General features: G+C 44.4%; 1 protein-coding gene across 3 annotated transcripts in view; it reads left to right on the plus strand.

Annotated features, from left to right (window-relative positions):
* Window positions 1–4,982: 4,982 nt before the first annotated feature.
* The window catches only part of GRID2 (glutamate ionotropic receptor delta type subunit 2), a 565,730-nt gene continuing 553,925 nt past the window's right edge, over window positions 4,983–16,787 (plus strand). The window contains exon 1 of one of the 3 annotated variants that reach the window (XM_005498033.3): window positions 4,983–5,983. In XM_005498033.3, coding sequence (XP_005498090.2) covers window positions 5,896–5,983 — 88 coding nt within the window. In that variant the 5' untranslated portion in view covers window positions 4,983–5,895. The remainder of the gene's footprint in view (window positions 5,984–16,787) is intronic. The other 2 variants (XM_065062416.1, XM_065062415.1) reach the window with 2 other exon arrangements.

Here is a 16,787-nt window from a genome sequence, read left to right on the forward strand (position 1 = left end):
GAGACAGAGCTGATTCTGGTCTTGCATGATGTGAAGCAAACAGACAGCATGTGGCATTTCTGGCTCAGCGATGACTTCTGACTGGCCTTTCTTTTACTGTCACAGCTGAAACTCTCCGCTCTCCTCTCAGCAGCAGCGAGGATGTAGAGTGGGATCAGTTCAAATGGTTTGCTTTTGGCTGGCTCTTTCTCTCCGTGTAGCATCCAGGATAGTCGGAGTCCTTCAGCTGCGACACTAAGAGACTACCTGAAGAGCTGCTGGATCTGAACTGTGACTCCACCATGCTCTGCCACCACGCTGCTCTCTTTTCTATGGATTCCTCTCCACTATAACGCATCCTGTTCTCAAATGTAGTTCTCTAGCCTTCCTGACAAGCTCTCCTCTGTGCACACCTTTCCCAGTGGCGGGTGTGTTAGGTTTAGTGCCTTCTCCACACAACATCAGCAGCCCTTGTTCTAGTTATAGCCTGAACCTGTGGCTAGAATGAGCCAAAAGTCTCTAACTGGGTGTTAGGAAAAGAGCTAGGATGAGTTGGACAGACATCAAACAGAAAATATACATGTCTTTTACCAATTGCTAAGAGTGCCATCTCTACATTTGTCATTCATACACTCCCCAAGCTTTTAGACCGGCCTGAGCACTTGCTGAAGTGACTCGTCAGCATCTGCCATAGAGGATCCATAGGTAGGACTGTAGCCGTGGCTGCAGGTGTCAGCACACTCCTGCTCCTCTTGCTTCCCCTGCTGGCTTTCTGCATCATTTGTGACTTGCTCTTCACCTGGCATGTTTGTGCTGTGGCTTTGGCAGAGCATCTTGCATCTATTTGACCCTTTTATACCTCCCGAAGGGAAAGGAAAGAAGGGGTAGGGGGAAGATGGCAGTAAGAGCCATGATTGTGAAATGTGGTGAACAATAGGAGGAGGAATATTACGAAGTGCCAGCAAGAGGAGAGAGTGAAACTGTATGTATAGTGTTGAGGTATAGTAAGGCACCTTCAGGAGGAACCACGACAGTCCTGGAGGAAAAAAAACCCCAAATCTGCAAAGCGGTGAATAAGGGGGAGTTAGAGAGATCCTCAGAGACGGAGAGCAATGAGCTGGGTGCTTATAGAGACGGAGAAGGATCTGGCATTAGGAGAATTTGGCTTGATACTTAGTACTTACTGGGCAGATGAAGCAAGAGAAGGGAGACAGCTTTTTTCCTTCTGTTTTGTTTTCTTAAGTTTTGTTTTTCTTTCTGTTCCTATCATACCAAAGAAGTTTTGCTGCTATCAGGCACTGTGTTCTCCCTCCAGCAACACAACAGCTTCTAAGTGAGGTACATAACTGGTGGCTCAGAGAACACAGGAGGTCTGTAATACGAGTTTAAAGGGGGCAAAACAAACCCACCTCACTAGCAGTCCCTGAGAATCACTCTGGTAACATCAGTTGCTCTAAGGGTTGACTTGAGGTTAAAGGATAAGGCCCAAACTCTTGACTGAATTCAGTAACAATGTAGTTAAAAACAAACAAACAGCACCAAAAAAAAACCCCAAACCAAACAAAAACCCAAACCCCACCACCACCACTTTGAAATCCTTGCTATGCACCACACAAAGGTTTTTTGTGTTTATTCTGCCCAGCAGAATAACTCTTGATTCTGATTTGGCATTTGTTCCTTTGTGAAGAGATATTCAAGGCCACAACGTGCACTGTTCTTTGAAAGTGCAGTAAATATTTAATGTTCTGTTTATTTGTATAATGGCCAAATGAAATTACTTTATCTATCTGCATGTGCACATACAAACTCACTTTTGCAGATATGCACACATTCGCATGTTTAAGCTATGGAGAAACAGAATGAAGGAAAGTGGAAAAAGGATGTCATACTTCGCATTTGAAAAATAAACCAACCCTCAAACTATTTGGATAAGCAAAGGCAAGATTATCTGTGTTATTCAGAAGTGGTGGTGGAGGCTCAAGAGCACAGGTTTCACTCAAAGTGTGACAGGACAGATGGAGTCGATGTCTAGTCCACTACATAGAATTTGGATGGTCCTATTAACCTCAATGTATTTCATTATACCGCAAACAGCCTTAAAGTTGGCAGTAGGCTAAAGCTTTCATTTTAAAGATAATTTGGTGGTCACTGAAGCAAGTCTATTTCCTAACGGGCAGATGTCCTCTTAACTAAAGCCCTCCCAGATGGCTTCTTGTTTGAAGCCATGCCAGGTAAAGCAAAGACTGAGTAGACGTGTCAACTGGAGTCACCTCTTGGAGCTTCCCCGGCAAGTCTGGGCACCAGCTCAGGGGTTGAGGAGCATTTGTTTGGTCTCTTGATGCATCTGTCCATCAGTTGCTTTATATCAGCACTTCAAGAATGCATTTATTTCTAAAAAAATAGCAAGGCAAGGTGAGGGATATTTGTCAGTTCATGTTTTCAAAACAGGGGAAACTCTGTGTTATTTAGATTGACATAGCACTGTCAAATGGAACTTGCTGTCCTATATAAATTAGGGGTGGAGACCTATAGTTGCTTGCCTTGTTATCCTGAAATATTTATCTGTGCAATCTTGGGTACATCAAGTCTCAAAGCTAGGCAGACCTTCTCACAGCCTACATCATAATAACCACAGATAACACAAATTCAACTAATGACAGCCTTTTCTTTTTCTCCTCATCACTTGCAAATTAGGATTTGATCTGCGAGTCACATCCTTATGGGGGGATCTGGTTGCCAAATCTGCTTGTTATCCTTCGGGGTCGTAGTACTGAGGCTGTTACGGGGCTCTGCATTTCATCTAGAATGGTGACAGATCAGAACTTCCAAGTATTGTCCGAAGAGAGGAAAAAAGCATGTGCTTCTGTACAGCTACCAAAGAAACATGGAGATTCACAGAATTACTGTTGATCTTCCCCTGTCAGGAGCATTTATTTTAAAATAACGAACAAAGACTCAAAGAACAAGAAGCAGCTAAATGTCCAGAAATAGAAACCGATCTTGGCAATAGTAGATGTGCCTTCCTGGCCCTTCTCCCATGTTCACATGGCATCAATAACAATTTGCATATGACTGTAGGGTACTTGTGATTGATGGTTCTTTCCTGTAACACATGATGGGTTCTTTTCAATCCCAGGATGCTTAAAAGAGTCAGTAAGGATCGGGGGTTTCTCAACAAGGCCTCGAAATTCTTAGTGTTTTCTAAACCGAGGATTAAAAAGTTATAATTTTCCAAAGGTTTCCATTACATTTCCTCTTCTGCCTACTGTGTGTTGTACATTATTAAAGAGTACTGCTCTGACATGCCCCCCAAAGAAGCGAATTAACATTTCTTGTGAACTTGCTGCTTCTGTAGAAAAGTAACAATAATTCGAGCAGCTCCAAAAGTTTCTCAGATGAATCAGAATTTATTACTTGTAAATTAATGCCCATTACACTAACGGATACTGTGCATAAACTGTCATTTATAGGAAAAAAAGCGCCTTTTCTGCTGTTATCAATAACAGATCCGTGACTTGCACAGAAGATACGGATAAATGCAGCACATGAATGATATAATTTGCGAGATGTTTGCTTCACACTGCTCATCAGCTTTTGTTCTCTTTATATATCTTTCCTCTTGTCTCTTAAAGTCAATTTTGGTTGTGATTTGTTACAGCTCTTGAAGGACAGAAAGCCCATTCTAGCTGTGAAAAGACGAGCCTTGCTTTGTGCTTGGGATCTGTTTCGAAGCCTTTTGAGCGCTGCTCTTCTCAGAGCAGTTGTCACCTGCCTAAGCAAAGTTGCTGGTAGTTTGTTGTGGGTTTTTTTGGTTCTGTGGGGTTTGTTGTTGTTTTTTTAAAATTCAATTCTCTTGCTCCTTAACACTGATTTAGTTTGTGCTTTCTTAAAAATGTTATTTGTTCCTCTTGAACTAAATCCTTAAATTTTGTAGGTAGAGAAGTGTGCTTGCTAACTAGTCCCATGGCTGAAAGATGACATACAAGTCAGGAGAAATAAGCAAGTTATTATTCTATATGCTAGATATGATCAAGCGATGAACTTGACCTAAGTGCTATAACTACAGAGATGCCTTCAAAAAAGGTTCATTCTGAAAATAATTAGTTAATTAACCTCTGTTTAGACTTCTACAAAGACCACCAGGTCTTACCAATGGCTTATGTGAGTTTAGGATATAACCGCTATGTTGGAGCAATTATTTGACTTCTGTGTCCTGTTTCTAGTGTGAGTAAAAAAATCAAAGTCAGAAGAAAGTGTAATAAGACATAAAGTGGGTATTTAGTTTATAGGAACATACTTAACCTCCCTGTGCAGTTCTCCGTGTGTGTAATGGGGCTAATGTATTTAACTACAGCACGAGAAGTATGTGGATTAATCGGTTAATGAATTCATAGCACCCTGAGCATGCAAAGTGCGCTCTAAACGTTTTCCCACAGAAATTTCTCCACTACCTAAAGAAAGAGAAAGGAGAGGGGAAAAAAAGCCAATTCATTTCTTCACAGAATTGTGAAGAATCCATGAAGAACACAGATAATTAAAGTAATATTAATAGATTTTTAGGTCTTCATTTTCCCCTTGAGATCAGGTGTCCCTGATTTTTTTTTTATTTTTATTTTATAATTATTTTTTTTTCCCCACTTTTCACCTTCAAGCAGTGTCCCTGACTCAGTTGTCAAACACCGGGACACAAAAGTGCCCACCTAGCTTTGAATTTGATACCTGCGGCGGAGTTACAAGGTTAACTAAAAGGAATGGGTGCATGTTTTGGTTTGTGGTGTGTGGTGGTGGTGTGTGTTTTTTTTCCATTGTGTTCAAAAAGATCTTCCCCCTCCTCCGCCTTTCCCTCCCCAAATGTATTTTTGGGCTGTCTGCACTCCTGCCTATGTCTCTTCCTTAGTCCCAGCTGAAGATTTCAAGGGAGGCGAGAGCTGTGTTTTGTTTCTCCCTTGTATTGCAGATAGGGGGAGGAGGTGGTTATTAGAGAGAAGCGCGCTCGCTCGCTCGCTCTCTGTTTCTCCCTCTCTGGCTGATAGCACTTATCTCTCGCTGTCTCTCCTTCTCCTAGGTGATCCATTTCTAGGCAACGTGCTGGCTGGTGCTGGAGCTGCCAGCTCTCTCTGCATCCCACCAGCAAAGCAAGCTCCGAAAGCAACCTGCAGACCATCATCTGCTTTTCTCTGCCTTGCTCCGGGCACTCCTCCTCTCGCTCCTGCCCTGGACAGACAGACAGACAGCACGCTGGGCTTCATTCGCAGATTTTTTTTTTTTAAATTTTGTTTTTCTCCTCCAGTTGTGGAAAGCATTTTTTTTTTTTTTTAAGCGAAGGGTGGGGAAAAATCTCTGCATTACTATCTGCATTACCTTGAAGTTCACTTTGTTTTTTGGCCTCCGGGGGGGGGTGCTTTTCCTGCAGGAATCTGGTTGCTGGAAGCGGCATCGCCCGCTCTCCCATTGCCCGCTCCTCCTCCCTCGCTCAAGCCGAGCTATTTGCTGCGGGCTCCTGGCGCTTCCCTGGCCAAGAGGGTTTGTGTGTGTGTGCGTGTGTGTGTGTGCGAGCGTGTGCGTGGTGTGGGTTGGAAGTTGCCGTGCAGCAGCCGGGACCGAGCGGATCCCTGGACCCGGCTGAGGATGGGGATTGTCTGACCAGCAGAGGCGTCTGCTGCCCGCGCTCGGGCTGGATGGATTTGCTGCCGGCGCTCCCAGCAACTCTGGTGCTGCCCAGAAGCCCCCCGAAGTGAAGCGTGGAGAGGCGCTCGGAGCCCCCGGGCTCGCCCCCTGCCCAGCCGCGGCTCTGCGCCAGCCACCGGGATTTTACACGCTCCTCAAACTCTTGGCTTTCCTGCGCCGCCTTATCCTCCGCGGTGGCACCGTTTGGCGAAGAGATCTGTTGTTACAAAGCCTGGATCTCCGGAGGAGATGGAAGTTTTCTCCCTCATCCTGGTCGTGTCTGTCTGTTGGACTCGAACCTGGAAAGCGGCGATTGCAGATTCAATCATTCATATCGGTAAGGGGCTGCTGCGTCTGCTGGTGCTGCTGGACACTTTTCCAGTTCTCCTTTGCAACCTTCTCTCTCTTGGCAGGCTTCCCTCCCCCGGCAGCCCCTGCTCTCTTTTAGCCCTTGATCGCTTGCCTGTTGGTTTGTTTGTCCCTCTCTTGTAATTTCCACCCGTATCTTAGGCGTCCTCTTTTTCCCATACCGCCCTGGGTAAAGGTTTCTTGGCGGCGGGGTATGTGCGTGCTTTAGACCTTGAGGTTTTGTGCGGCTGATCGTCTGGGGGGGCTCAGGGCTCTGGCACTTCCCCGCTCCCCTCCCCGCAGCCTTTCAGCTCCGGCTTGCCTTCCTCCAGCTCCGGTTCGCCCTCGGGCGGAGGGTACCCCAGTCCTCCCCGTATTTCCCATACCACCCTGACCGCCACGCAAAGCCCCCTTCCCCCCCGCCCCTTTCCTTCACCCCTCCATCCCATCCCGCCTTTCTCTCCCGCGGCGGAACAGGTGGTTTGGCAACGTGAGCTCTTTCCTTTCTGCGGGGGCTGGGGGGGGGAGGTTGGGGGGGCGTTCCGGCTGCCCCGGGGGCCCTTACCCCACCGGCCGGGCGGCGCCCGGGGAAGCAGAGCGGCCTTCCCCGCCGGCGGCGGCTGCTGAAAGGGGGTGCGCTCGGTGATGCCCGTGTACGGCGCTGCCCGCACCCCCAGCCGGAGGGAGAGGCTGCCGGGCTTCCCCCCCGCCCGTCCGTTCCCCGTCCCTCCCCGTTATCCGAAGCCCTCCCCGACCCAGCAGTTCTCGCATTCCCGTTTTGTTCCGGCGACTGGTCGCCCCCCTGCGCCGGCGGAGGATGCGCGGGGAGGGGGAATCGGGGCGAGCGCTTCCCCCGCGGCCGCTCGCCCATCTGCAGGCACCGCACGCAGGCGGAGCGGGAGCCGGGAAAGGCGGGGGCGGGCGGGCGGGCGGCCAGCGCCTCCCTGCCCCGGGGAAGGTGGGTTTGGAGGCGGCGTGGGGGTGCCGCTGGGGTTTTGGGGAGGTCGGCGGGGCAGTGCCGGCCGCGGGGCAGCCGCCGTTCTCCCCGGGGCTCGCTTTGTAAACATGTCTGCCGGTGCCTGGCGTGGGGATCCGCGGCAGGTTTCTGTAAAAGGGGAATAGCGTTCGGAAAGCCCGGCTGCTGAGAGCTTTCCTGCAGGACTCCGAGATTTGGCCAGGGATGTGCCAGCCCTTCGTGTAGCCCCCCCCCGCCCGGACCCCACGGGCTCCTGCGCCCCGTGGGTACCGCAACTTTATAGGGGTCAGTCCTTAGAACTGTGCGACTGGAGCATCAAATACTGCACGGGGGAGGCAGGGCTGTGTGCCCTCCTTTTAAAGGGAGAACGACTCTCTTGAATTTTTTCTTCCTAGTTGTAGACTGTTAAAGCGACCCTAGGAGATAAGAAATCTTCAGATTTAACTTCTTAGGAGCTTGTAACTAACCCATCAAATCTTAGCGTTTGGGGGGGAATTTTGAGTGTGTAGTAGATGAGTTTCTTTGCAATCCCCTGTCTTCCACCCTCCTGGCTAATGGAGTGTTGCTGGGCGAGCTGTGTGCCGTTGCATCAAGGGAGATGGCAGCTTTTCTCTCTTCGTATTAATGACAGTTTTGCTTGTTTATGTATGATGGGCGCAACACATTTTGCCCCTGTTTTTTAAATAATGCTGTTAGTGATTAAATGCATCGACACAGTAAATCCTCATCGAAAGAAAAAAAAAAGCCAAAGTAGTTGCTTCTCACACAATTAATTTGTCTTGAGAGACAATTAGTATAGTTGACAAGGAGATTATCTCTTTTTATAGACTGGTTTATGCTGTCATGAAACTGGTAAACTGATATTTTTTTTACACAGAGCTTTAAATCTGATAAAATGAATACACTGAAAATAAACGACCTGAAATTAGAACTATTTGAACACTAAATGGGCTGACAGCTAAATATTCCAACTTGCACAGCTCACAGATGAAAATTCTGCCCCTAGTAATGCCACCTGGATGTTCTGATCCCCTTTTGTTTTCTTTCACTCGTACTGAGTAAACTTACGTATAAAATATATAGAGATAAAGAATAAGCTGTACGTACTTGTATGGGTTAGCAAAAGCAATAGCAGGGTACTCTGAGCTAACTGGAGAATAATTCATAAAGCCAATGAAGAAAGCAAAATGCTCAGTACAGGGGAAAAAGCATATTTTCAGAGATAGTATTGATAGGCAACAAAATAAATGCATTATCTTTTTCTCACTCTGCAGTGTTAAGATATTCATGTGGGAAATATTTTCCCCATGTTTGGGAGGGGCAGGCGGTCATAAGAAATGATGTTACCTGTGTGTACCCTTCTTCTGATACATGTGCCTTTTCAGTATAACTGTCTTGCTTGCCAGAGTGTCATTTGATGTGTTAAGGGACACTTTCTTTATTGCATTATGTTATCAACCATCTCTTAGACAATGACAAAAAAAGGTTATAATATAGCGAGCAGAGATGAACAACTTGGTGATGGCAGTGGGAGGGGGACGGTGACTGCTGTTGCAATATGCTTTTTTTGTATTTCTGTCTTCTGAATGGTTACAGCTGCTGCTTGTGATCATTAGAGCAGGTCTGTGGGTATGTAAATGTTCACATTTAAAAAGAAACATTTTTCTATATCATATTCTAAACATTGGCAGGGCTGTTTATAGCCTGCATGTTTCTGCTGCCCTGCTATTATAAATAGGAGCTGGCAGTTCAGAAAGACTACATTAAGCCCTCGTGTGAAAACGTTGAAATGAATTGACTCTGCTGTGATTTTTCCTTACCCCTGTATAAAACCGAAAGGGGCAGGGTTACCGTGTCAAAACTGTGCGGTTCTGTATGATGCTGCGTCTCTCAGCCTGTGCATTGATTGAGTAATTTCATCAGCCCCACATTACTTGATTGCTTAGAAGTTTCCTAATGATCTGTATGCTGTAGGAAGAATCTGGAAGTCGTGAGTGGAATGGCAATGATTTTGTGTTTTATGAGGCTATTCAAAAAGTCGCTCTGATTTATGTAGCTCGAAAGCTCCAAAGTCTTTGAGATTAGCCACGCTGCCTGATATTTTCTTCATACATCAGCCATCCCACACTCCTCACTCCCTAAACAGTAGTTTAGAACAGTGGTTTAATTAAGCAGGGATTAGGTGGCATTCCTTGTCAACTGCACAATTTGGGTATGCTTTGTATCTTCTACAGCTGATGGTCTCATGCTTTTATATTTTTGTACTTTGTGCTCATTTTTCCCCTTGTCATGTACATACTAATACATCTGTATGTGCACATGGATTTCCTATTGTGCCTATAGAAACATATGTGCAAATATATGTGCATTCGGTGCAGCAAAATCACCCACAAAAGCCGTCACATAGTATGGTATAAGAGTTTTTGCCAAAAAAAATAGGCCGAAGTATTTTTGAAGGCTGAATGATTGCAGCAGTGTGCAGCAATAGCTCAAGTACCCTGATTACTTCAGGGTTGTGGGGATTTTTAATGCTTATCAGTGATTTCTGTCACATGCAGTCAGTTGCATACTGCCCGTAGTGTTTTTTATTTTCAATGGCAAGTTCAGGAAGATATATAGTTACATATATGTTCTTCAAGTATGTTCTTTAAGTTATGCATATGCTTATATATAATGTGTATATATATATATATATAATTTTTTTTTTCAGAGGGAGAAGATGAGATTTGCATTTCCCTCGTTCCTCTCAGCATTTAGATTTTGCAGGCCAGGTCTGCTGCATTCCTGAGTTAGTCAAGTTCCCAGGATTGCTGGGTCCTGAGTTCTTGTTCATACTTTTAAGCTGCTCTTTACCATGGATAGTGATACGAAGGCAATTCCGGCGTGGGGTGTATTGCTTACTACTTCTGTTGATATTGGTAGTGCCCTTAAAATGTCTATTTTTTCCTAAGGGAAAGGAAGGCTTTTAGCTTGGTGGCATGCATGTTCATATTTCTTCTTGTAAGCTGTTATACTACAACGCACCTTGGCTTGTGTTGTCCATTGGTAACAGGAATTTAATTTGCTGTGCTCTTGGTAAAGCCTCATGAGAAAGTACGTAACATATGTCACTAATGGTTCGTTGCAGTTATTCTTGAATATATTTTGAAAAGCACAGGGCGAGCGAGCCAAAGATCTTGATTAAAAACAAATCTTTGTGTGCCTATAGTGTGTAGAGATAACTGTTGAGGTCTATGCTCTCCTTGCTCTGGAAGCGCCAAGGTTCCTTGCTTATTTTAAGCATGCATACGAGTGAAGACCTGGAATAGAGCATGTTGTAGCTTAGCAGCCAATAGGTTTTATTAATAACTATGTTGTGCTTAAATGCGCAGCACGTGTGCTATACTCTGTCTTTCTATGTGCACTATTTCTTCAACTCTCTCCCAGGAGCTTAAATTTGTGATAGTATTTCAGCCCCTGGATTTGTTTTAGTCGTAGTTACTCTGCAGCTGCAGAGGGATAGTTTTCCGCGCCACAGATTGCAGCTTGGTCTCCTCCAAAGGCGCGTTTGCCATTAGGTGTCACTGCTTTCTGGAGTGTTTTAGTGATCGCCAGGGTGATCCAGAGTCACTCCTAATCCAGGTGAGTGGCGTAGTTGAGTTCAGAAGCTTTTTAAACTGAGCCCATGGATTGCTGACTACAGAAGGTGGCTCCTTTTCATGCTCTTAAATAATTCTTAGTGTTATTTTAAGTTCGTTGTCCTTGATAAAGACAGAGGAAAAAGCCCAGCCATCCATTTTCAAGCGGTATCCTAATGAACGCCTGACGTGGCGATCGCTGCTGTGCTTTCACATGACTACTTATGGATGCACAGAGTCTTTATTCTCCAAATGTCATCTTTGAAAAAACACACTGGAGAAAAATCTTTTAAGGCTGTGACTACATAAACCTACCAACTAAGGTTCATTTAACTTAATGAACAAAGGCATTAAGTATGGTTCTCTTCCACTCCCTGGCCCTGTAAAGCAAGTGCTATTGGCAAGAGATGACTTTTGTAAGCCATTAGGTGACTCCCTAGGTATAGACTTGAACTTAAATCATCTTCTTCCATTTGATATATAGCTATATATAATCTGCCATGACAGTCTGGTTTTTGCTGAAATTTATTGGAGGCTTTTCTCTCTTGAGATTTGTATCTTTACTCTTTGTCACTGCTGCTCTGTTGCTTGATTATCTTTTTATAGCATGCTAACAATGGGTTTGAAAATAGTTTATATGAAAGAGTAGTTGTATTTGGCTATGAGTTTCTAGTTACTTTTCCTAATTACCTGAATTACATGGTAAAACTCTCTTCATCTACGTGCTCTCCAAACATAGTTTGTGTTTTATATCTTTGGTGTTTAAAAAAAAAAAAGATACAGAAAATTACTGTTGCTTGGACTTAAAAGTGAACACTAGGAAAATGAAATAGTGTTCATTTGAGCAAATATGAGAAAATAATCAAACTCTTGAAAACATGTTATGTGAGTGTAAATTATGATATGTGATAGCTTGGTACGTGCAAAATATTGACTTGAGGTGATGCACTGGTAATGAGGGAAATGAGGATACCTTTGTGCATCTCTGGACTCAGCTGTCACTGTTTTTTTCTTTCTTTAATTTAGATTTGAATTCCAGAAGGAATAAGGTATTATCTAAGCAGGTGAAACTGGAAAAAACCTTTGAGTTCAGAGGCAGGCTTGGCATGCCTGTCAAAACCTGGGTGGCTCCACATCTGTGCACCCCATAGGCCTTGAGTCCAGTTCACAGCTCTGGTTGTGGTGACGCCCACCTCTGGGAACCCCAGATAACCCGTTTGGTTGTGCTGTCTAGAAGCGCCAAGAGGCAGGAATGACAATCACAGCCCTGCAGTGAAGCAGAACGTGCGGTTTGCTGCCAAACCAACGGATTGGGTGGGAACTGGGCATGAAAGCTCCTGTTGCTCCAGGGCGTTTTGTACCCTAGACCTAGTAGCTGGGCTTCTGCGATACAGATGCAGCTCCTTTCCTTCTGTGATGTTATTTTGTCTCTCTGCACCATCTGCTGTGTCCACCAGCAAGTACAAGTTGACCTGTTGCTTGCGGCAGTTACCAAAGCGTGAGCTACATTGGCCTTTTTTAGAGTAATACTGGTTGTGGAGAGACTGCATTGGGGAAGGTGCAATATTGAGCTGGTGCAACGTGATACACGGCACAGAATATGTGCTAAATGCATGTTATACAAGTGTGGTGCTGTGCTAGTTAAACCATCCTCAACATCAGGTAGGGAAGGCCTGGGCAAAACCTTGAGGGCACAGATTTTAGCTGACTTGTGCATTTGAAGCAGCACAGGGAGAAGAGGAGAAGCTTTTGTCTCCCACTACAGAGTAGAATTTAATCGTGTAATCTTGATGCAGAGGTGGTAATTTAAAAATAAAGACTGAGATGGAAGTATGGGTGGGGAAAAGGTGTCTGTCTTGCTGATCTGGCTGTACTTCAGTCTCTTCCTATGAGAACCAGCAGGGCAGTTTCCTGTGCTATTCGTCATTATAGGAGTCGGGCTTTGCTTTCTGTTTATTGTTGGCCAAACGGTTGTGTGAGAGATGGTAGAGTAAGGGAAAGATTCTCCTGTGCCTGCAACCGCTATAATTAATAGAGGTTTATGTGACTTGGGGAGTTAGAACTGATCTGTGTAACAGGGAGGACACAGCCTGAAATCGAAGGTTAGTAGATGAAATGTACTGGCGTTTGGATGATGGTTATGAAACTTGGCAAGGGAATGGGCTTGAAATTGTGCAGTGCTGTAGTTTTGCAAGGTTCAGAATTTATATCCCGGTTTCAGCGGTGATACACTTAATGCAGAGAAGGAGGTATTTCATATTCTGTATTGTACCACAGAGTGTAGTTCAGCTGGAGAGCATCGTTCTGCCATCAGCTCAAGGAAGGGGATATTCTGTGAGCTCTACATCTTGCTTTAGACAAACAAAACTGATACAAGAAGTCCCCAACCACGTGAAAAGTGGCACTTAATGAGAAAGGATAGTACCCTAAGTACAGTATTCTTCTGTAGCATTAAGGTGGTAGTGGAAGAGGTGGTAGAAAGACAAATGCTGGAGTTTTAGTCGACTGTAAACTGGTGGGTCTGTCGGTGCAGGGTTAGATTTGAAGTAGGTTCCCATTGCACACGTTACTTGTGGAACGTGGGAGGGGAGTAGGGTGGGAAAAAAGATGAAAGGGAAAAAGCTTCTGGAGAGTTATGCTGGTTTAATCTGAAAATCTATGCTCAAGAGGAAATTGAAGAGGAAAATGAGTAAAAATGCAAGTGGCAGAGAAAAATAAGATATCAAAGGCGAGAGCCACCAGTTGTCTCAGTTTCTGTTTCTTTGGGAGCTGGATAATGTTGCTCTAAGTGCTGTGCTAAATGGAAAAGTTCTGAACCAGAAAGGCGCAAATGTGAAGACATAGAATTTAAATGAAGAATTATATGTGTATTTTAACCTATTAGATAACACTCTGTGCTGAAATGCTAATTATTCCTAATTGTTATATTTGCTTTACCCATGAATAAAATATCACATATCTAATAAAATATGCAGTGAAAATCACTGTAAAATTCCTCTTGGAGTCTTTCATGCAGATTTAAAGGATTTAATCTCTTACTTCTTCATTGCTTTTTAAATCATTAACTTTCTGTAATCAGTTGGATTGCTAAGGCCAATATCCAGTGAACCTAACAATAATTGCTTGTTTTGCAGAAGAATTTTTTTGTTAGTCCAACCATATCTTTCTCAGAAGCTTAAATCGAGTTGGTGATTTCATTATAATTCACTTGTGATAAATCAAAATCAAATAGCACCACTCCGGTGCTGTGGGAAGTAGCTCTGGATGGGAGATATGGAGAGAGCAGATGTAGCAGCAGACCCCAGCGTTAGGCCTGGATTTGCTGTGCCGTGTTTTAACGTATACAGATATAACAACGACCCCTTTTGCGAATCCTTTTGAACGGAGATTTGAAGACATGCGCAGCCCAGGCTTCCCTGCCTTGGGATCCCAACTCAAGACTTGTCTTGGGGCCCCAGGCCTGATGACGGATGGAAACTTGATTTGTTTTTAAAGCGTACAGGAGCTCAAGTCTGACTGAGTGCCAGTAGAGCTTAGGATCCTGAGCCTTTGACATGTTCTGAACATGTCACTTGTCTTTCTCAGGTGACAAGAGACTATTACCGAGTTACCTCACTGCTTGCAACCAGTACTAAAAGTTTTCTGGCAGTATACAATGGGTTGAAAGCACACAGTGAGGACACGACCAACCAAACAGTGTTAGACAAGGATATTTGTTGGTGTGTACCCTTTGCCTTCTTGCAGTCTTTACAGTCTTCAGCTTGAACATCTGAGAATATTTTTAAACTGTATCATGTGCTAGAGCGTTGAGAAAAGGAAGAAGTAGAAAAGATCTGGTTCTGGGTGAAGCTGATGTGGAGTACGGGCCACGCGTTAAATGGCAAGTGAATGGCAATGGTATTATCGGTCATTAAAATACACGTACTTTTCCCTTTCACTATTTTTATGAAATTCTTTCTCTCTTGTATTCCAAGTTCATGGCAAGCACTTGTGATGTTGCAATGTTCTATACTCTTAAATATCTGTTGTGTTGGTTTTCCTGGCCAGGAAGAATGAAGGTAAACATACCATAACACAAATATCAGTTATTTGGACGGATAAAGCTGCTTTTTATTTCTCTGGAATCGTACTTATTTGACCTCTTTTGAGACAAATATACCCCCAAAAGTTGATTATCATGCCTAAGGCTGGTCTTTCTTCAGCTCTCCCCCTTGTTAATGTGTAGATCCAAGCAGCATTGCAGTATATTCAGTAATATATTTGCTGTAAGTATCTTTTGAAATGTACTATTTGCCACTTAAATTTCCAGCTCCATGATACAGGTTACTGACTAGCAGTTGGGTGTCTATTTATGTGCATGTATACAATGGATAAACACGCTTTTTCAGTAATTAGGGAGATTATTCCTTTTGACTGAATTTTTCTTTAATTTGGGCTGAAATTAGTTTCTACCGTAAGTAACAACACAGATTTAGGAGGCTTTTTGCTTGCAGAAGTCGTAACGCGAATACAAACGGTGAACTGGCACCCCGCCGTGCCCGAAGCTGTACAAATATGAAACAAAAAGTTGGCTGTCAAGATTTCAAGATGAAGTAAAAGAGGGAGCTTGGATCTCTCTGCGCCTCAGACAGTTTGCACACTACGAGTCGAAGCTGCAAATCTTCCGACATCTCTTTTGAGGGACGCGTTCATTCATCCCCGTTTGTGAATGATCTCTGGGGGTACCAAGGAGTGAAAGCCCGTAGATCCGTGTCCTGGCAGGGCAGATGTGCCGTGGTTGATGTCCTTGCTTTGGGGCAGGTGATGGCAAAAGTGACAGTGCTGTGAGGTAAGAGGTGATGGGCAATGAAGGCTGCTAACGTGTGCGTAATCACCGCCTACAATACTTATTGCCAAAGCGAAGCCAGTTATTTCATCAGCTGCCAACATGTTGGAGTCTGGCTTTACATAGTGCTGAAACTACCACGTGGTTATGCAAATGCTCTTGCTCTCTCTTCATCTCTTTTGTTTGGGCAAATACTTCATAGTTTAGTTTTGGAAGGTGTCTGGGTAGGAGAACAGCCCTCTTTGGTTAAGTGCGACAATGTATGTTGCAGAATGCTTTGTTTAAAAGAGAGAATCGAATGCAATCAGTGGTTCTGAAAGCATCTGCAGCCCCATTAGGTAGCCTCACAGAATTTCTGCAATGTTATTGGCCAACTGTAACAATCTAGAGAAATTATTTTTCAACTCCTTGGAGTAGCTGTCCCCTTGTGGAACAGGATTGCGTCCTGGAGATGCACAAGAAACACGTGTTTGCTTGCAAAGGTGGTCTCATTTTTGCCAGCGCTGCAAAGAGTATGGGGCTGCATCAATGAAGTGGCTGAGGGGAGCGAGCAGGAGAAAAGCTTGACATGTACACAATATGTAAGGGGCCCACCAGAATGATGGGCCAGGCGGGTTTTGCAGCACTACAAGATAATTGTAGGGAATAGCAGGTAATGTTACACTGATGTGGGGTGGAAACTGGGCTTGAAGCACGTGGGACAGGCCAAATAGAGGGCGTATATGTGTGTGCAAATGAAGAAAGTTGGGAAATCCAAAGGAGTGATGCACTGGAATGACCCGAATATTACTGAAAAGAATGATAATGCAAATGATGCGTTGAGAACAATACATCTAGAAGATAATGTTAAGTTTTAAAGAAACTAAATTATAGATTAGAAAATGGGATTGTTTCTCCCTGTCCAGCCTCTATAGTTTTACTGTAAAGCATTTGATTTGTGTGGTAGGGTTTTTTTCTTCTTTTTAATGTAGCTGATAATTGTATCCGGTTACTTTGCAGAAAAGCGAGATCCGCATTGTCTTTGTATTGCCTATTCCTGCTGTACACAAACAATGAGTACTCAAGTGTCATCTTCCACCGCTCTGTCCCCAGGATAACTGAGCGTGTTGTGTGTCCCTGTGCCTCAGCGTTATCTCCCTGATGAAATAATCTCCCTTTGCTCCTCCGTGCAGCGGTTTAGTGCCGGTCTGCGCCGTGGCTGGTGAGTGGGAGGAAGGGACGTAGGCAGCCTCAGCTTCTGCTCCACTGACTTTTGACCTAATTTGGGAGGGTTGGAAGGGATAATGCAGCGTGTTTCTGGATTCGCAGCCTGCGGTGTCTTGTGTGGAGTGAGAGCTCTGGCTTTTTCCTCCTTTTTCTGAGTAGCTGCAGACCT

Source organism: Columba livia, chromosome 4 (genome assembly GCF_036013475.1).
Source record: "Columba livia isolate bColLiv1 breed racing homer chromosome 4, bColLiv1.pat.W.v2, whole genome shotgun sequence".
Lineage (NCBI taxonomy): Eukaryota > Metazoa > Chordata > Aves > Columbiformes > Columbidae > Columba > Columba livia.